This window comes from Plectropomus leopardus, unplaced genomic scaffold (assembly GCF_008729295.1).
Source record: "Plectropomus leopardus isolate mb unplaced genomic scaffold, YSFRI_Pleo_2.0 unplaced_scaffold13460, whole genome shotgun sequence".
Classification (NCBI taxonomy): Eukaryota; Metazoa; Chordata; class Actinopteri; order Perciformes; family Serranidae; genus Plectropomus; species Plectropomus leopardus.
In genome coordinates this window covers 1-3,205 of record NW_024614348.1, presented here as the reverse complement: position 1 = coordinate 3,205, position 3,205 = coordinate 1, and the positions used below count along the sequence as shown (strand labels likewise).

At 40.3% G+C, this 3,205-nt stretch overlaps 1 protein-coding gene across 1 annotated transcript; it reads right to left on the bottom strand.

The window, feature by feature from the left end:
• Window positions 1-61: 61 nt before the first annotated feature.
• LOC121963965 (suppressor protein SRP40-like) lies at window positions 62-3,196 on the bottom strand (the record flags this gene model as incomplete). Its single annotated transcript, XM_042514202.1, has 7 exons — window positions 2,894-3,196; window positions 2,737-2,800; window positions 2,540-2,622; window positions 2,304-2,444; window positions 2,077-2,148; window positions 1,048-1,168; window positions 62-148 (listed from the first exon to the last, which is right to left on the bottom strand). Coding segments are annotated over exons 1-7 (826 nt in total), but the record flags the coding sequence as incomplete, so codon positions are not given.
• Window positions 3,197-3,205: the final 9 nt, after the last annotated feature.

Genomic DNA, 3,205 nt, shown 5'->3' with positions numbered 1-3,205 from the left:
AGGAAAAGGATTTTCAGATTTATAATCAGATTTTGGGGACATGTATGTATTATAAACGCACCATGATGAGGCGAAAGTGTCAGACTGTCAGCAGCAGCGATGTCCAGAGCGCCCAGGGGAACTTCTGTGTACTCGGTCGACCGTCCTGCTGAGGACAAACCACGTGACAAACTATAAGCACAGATGTACATGCAGGAAAATTACGCAGTTTAATGAAATACACATACTGACGATACAACACTGATAAATAACAATCTCTCCTCTTATACCGTCTGAGGTTTTACAACACTAAATCGAAAGTATTTTAACAAAAAATACTTTTATAAAGTACAAAAATCTCTGAAAATAAAAATAATTGCATGAGCATTCACCCCCTCAAATCAATAGTCAATAGAGGTTTTCTGGCAGCAATTACAGCCTTAAATGTTTGTGTTCAGGTTTGAATCAGCTGCACACATCTGGACACTGCAAGTTGTCCTTCCTTGCAAAACTGCAAAGACAGTCAGGAACAATAATTTTGGAAGTCCTTCTGCAAATTTTTAATTTTCAAACTCTGTATCGCCTTTAGAGTCCTCACAGACCTCGTGGTGACCAGCACCTGCTTTTGCTTTGTAGCATATTCTTTCCATTTTTTCAATAATTGTCTTAACTGTAAGATATTATGCACATTAGAAATTTTCTTGTATCCTTCCCCTGACAGGTGCGTTTTATTTGTCTCCATGATGTTTTTTTGGTAGGAAATTGGAAAAGCAATGGTTTGAGTTTCTAGACAGAGAAGCTTAATTCACTTACCACACCTTGATAAGACACAGGTGATCTTTATTGAGCTCATTATGTGACCAAATTGGCTGTACCAGCAATGACTTAGGTCACAGTAAAGGGGAGTGAGCGCTTGTACAATGTATTTTAGATTGTACTTCATTTAAATGTATTTGTAGAGGTTAGTTTTCACTTTGACATTAAATGTTGTACAGTGAAATGGAAGAAAAGCTTTTTTGTTTTGTTTTGTTTTGTTTCAAGAAAACCCACCAATATAATGTCACTCACCTCCTGCTATCTCCACCACATCAGCCGTGTTCCTCTCTTTTTCCTGGTCTGACTGCGGCCACGAAGACTCCTCGCTCTCGTTTTTGCTCTGAACAGCTTTCTGTGATTCAGACTCTGAACTCTGGAAGGGAGAAATACCGCATGCATATAAAATTGTGACGTCTGTAAAGGTTAGAAAAATGGATTTAAATTCTAGGCAGAATATTTTTGGATCGACTAAAGCAACTTTCACAGTAAGCGACTATTTTCCGACCACTGTTTGCACGCTATACAACACTTTGTGGAAGTAAAAGTGCAAAGAAACAGAGCAATGTAAAGAAAAACAGAAAGAAAAAGACTGCAAGCTGGCAAACATGGACGTAAACGAAGCATGGTTTGGAAGAGGACCTATTTTACTTTCCTGATGCTTGCTAAGATTGTTGTTTCTCTGGTTTCAGATCATATTCCTGCTACAACATGTACATTTGTGTTTAGAAGCTTTTATTGTGTTTTTTACTGCAGAAAGTGCTGCTATACTCTGTTTCAGTCACTCCCCAGCTGTAATGAAATATGAAAGAACTGGAAACACTGAACAATAACAGCAGACTGGGCATTTTTCTTTCACCTCAGTATTCTAGTGGGATATAATCTGCGTCTGCGAAATCCTCACTCTCCAAGTATGTAAATATAACCCAACTATGACTTTCTGACTGTTGCCTGGTGTGTAGGATTTAGTGGCATCTTGCTGTGAGGTTGCAGAGACTGCGACAACACCTCCTGTGTACAAAAACTACAGTGGCTGACACAAAAGCGTGAAAACACAAAAGCGTAAAAACACAAGTGGTCTTCTTTACAACCAGGGTTTGGTTTGTGTATTTGGACCACAAAATTTCTTATTTTCAGGTGATTATAAGCTAATGAAGCCACATGAATATTATATTCCATTTTTGCCAATAGATCCCCCTAAATCCTACACACTGAGCCTTTGAGCTACCGGTAACTAAGAAAGAAAGTAATAATCAAGCTAATAAAATAGATCGAATCACTCACATGATCTGACATGTTCACTGACCCCTCCGTATCTTTAGTTTGCTGCCTTGTTTCTGCACCACCATCTTCCAACTATAAGTTGAACAAAAGAAAAATTATTGCCATTCAGTTTTTTTTTTTTATTAAAAGCACATGTATATGCTATGACATTATTCTTAATAATGTGTGTATTTGCTGACAATGAGTGATTACTTTACGTGGACAATAAATAAATCTCAGCATCACACCTTTTCTGACTCTCGCGTGGACGGACTGGAAATCTGACTCTTCTCTGTTACCTCCTCCTCAGACTTCTCCACGCTGTTGTTGCTCTTCTCTGGAGCCGTCTTTGTGACAGGTTCCACCTTCTTATGGAATAATGTTTTTTCCTGAGTTTTGAGAGAAATCAGAAAAGACAACATTGACAACTGAAACCCTGGCTTAGTGAAATGCAAATTATAAACCAGCAAAAGCATTATCTTACCACAGTTTGAGCATTTTCTGGAACGTTCTCGGACTTCACAGGTGAGCCGTCAGATAAGTGACCCAGTTTTCTCTTTTTTGCAGCTTACAAAAAACATGAGCAAAAACCACGACAGAGTGAGATTTGGCTTAAACAAGACACTAAATAAAAAATATATTAATATTGATTTGATTATTCACAAAAGACAATATTCTCACCGGTTTCAGAGTCAGAGGATCCTGAAGGTGTCACAGGCGCAACTGGTCGCTCAACATGGCTCATCTGTCAAACAAAAACAGTCAGTTGGTCACAAAAAGGTGCAACACACACCTTTTCAAGAGTGTAGCTCAGTCCAAGAATCAAAAATGGGCTCACCTGCCCTATTGGAGGCCTGTTCATGGTCTTGCGGGCTCGATGGATCTTGGGGGGGCCGGGGGAGACAGAAGGAGACGAAGAAGCTGTAGCAGAGGACGAAGAAGAAGAGGAAGAAGAGGAGGAAGAGGAAGAAGAAGAGGAGGAAGAGGAGGAGGAGGAAGGAGCAGGTGCCAGGACGGATTTACTACTGCCGGGTCCGGAAACGCTCATCTTTGCTCGGCCAGGGGACAACGTTGAAGACGTGGAAGGTGAGGACATGGAAGAGGGGGGCGTCAATGAAAGGGACTTTGCTGCGTGTCCTGTAGGAGGAAG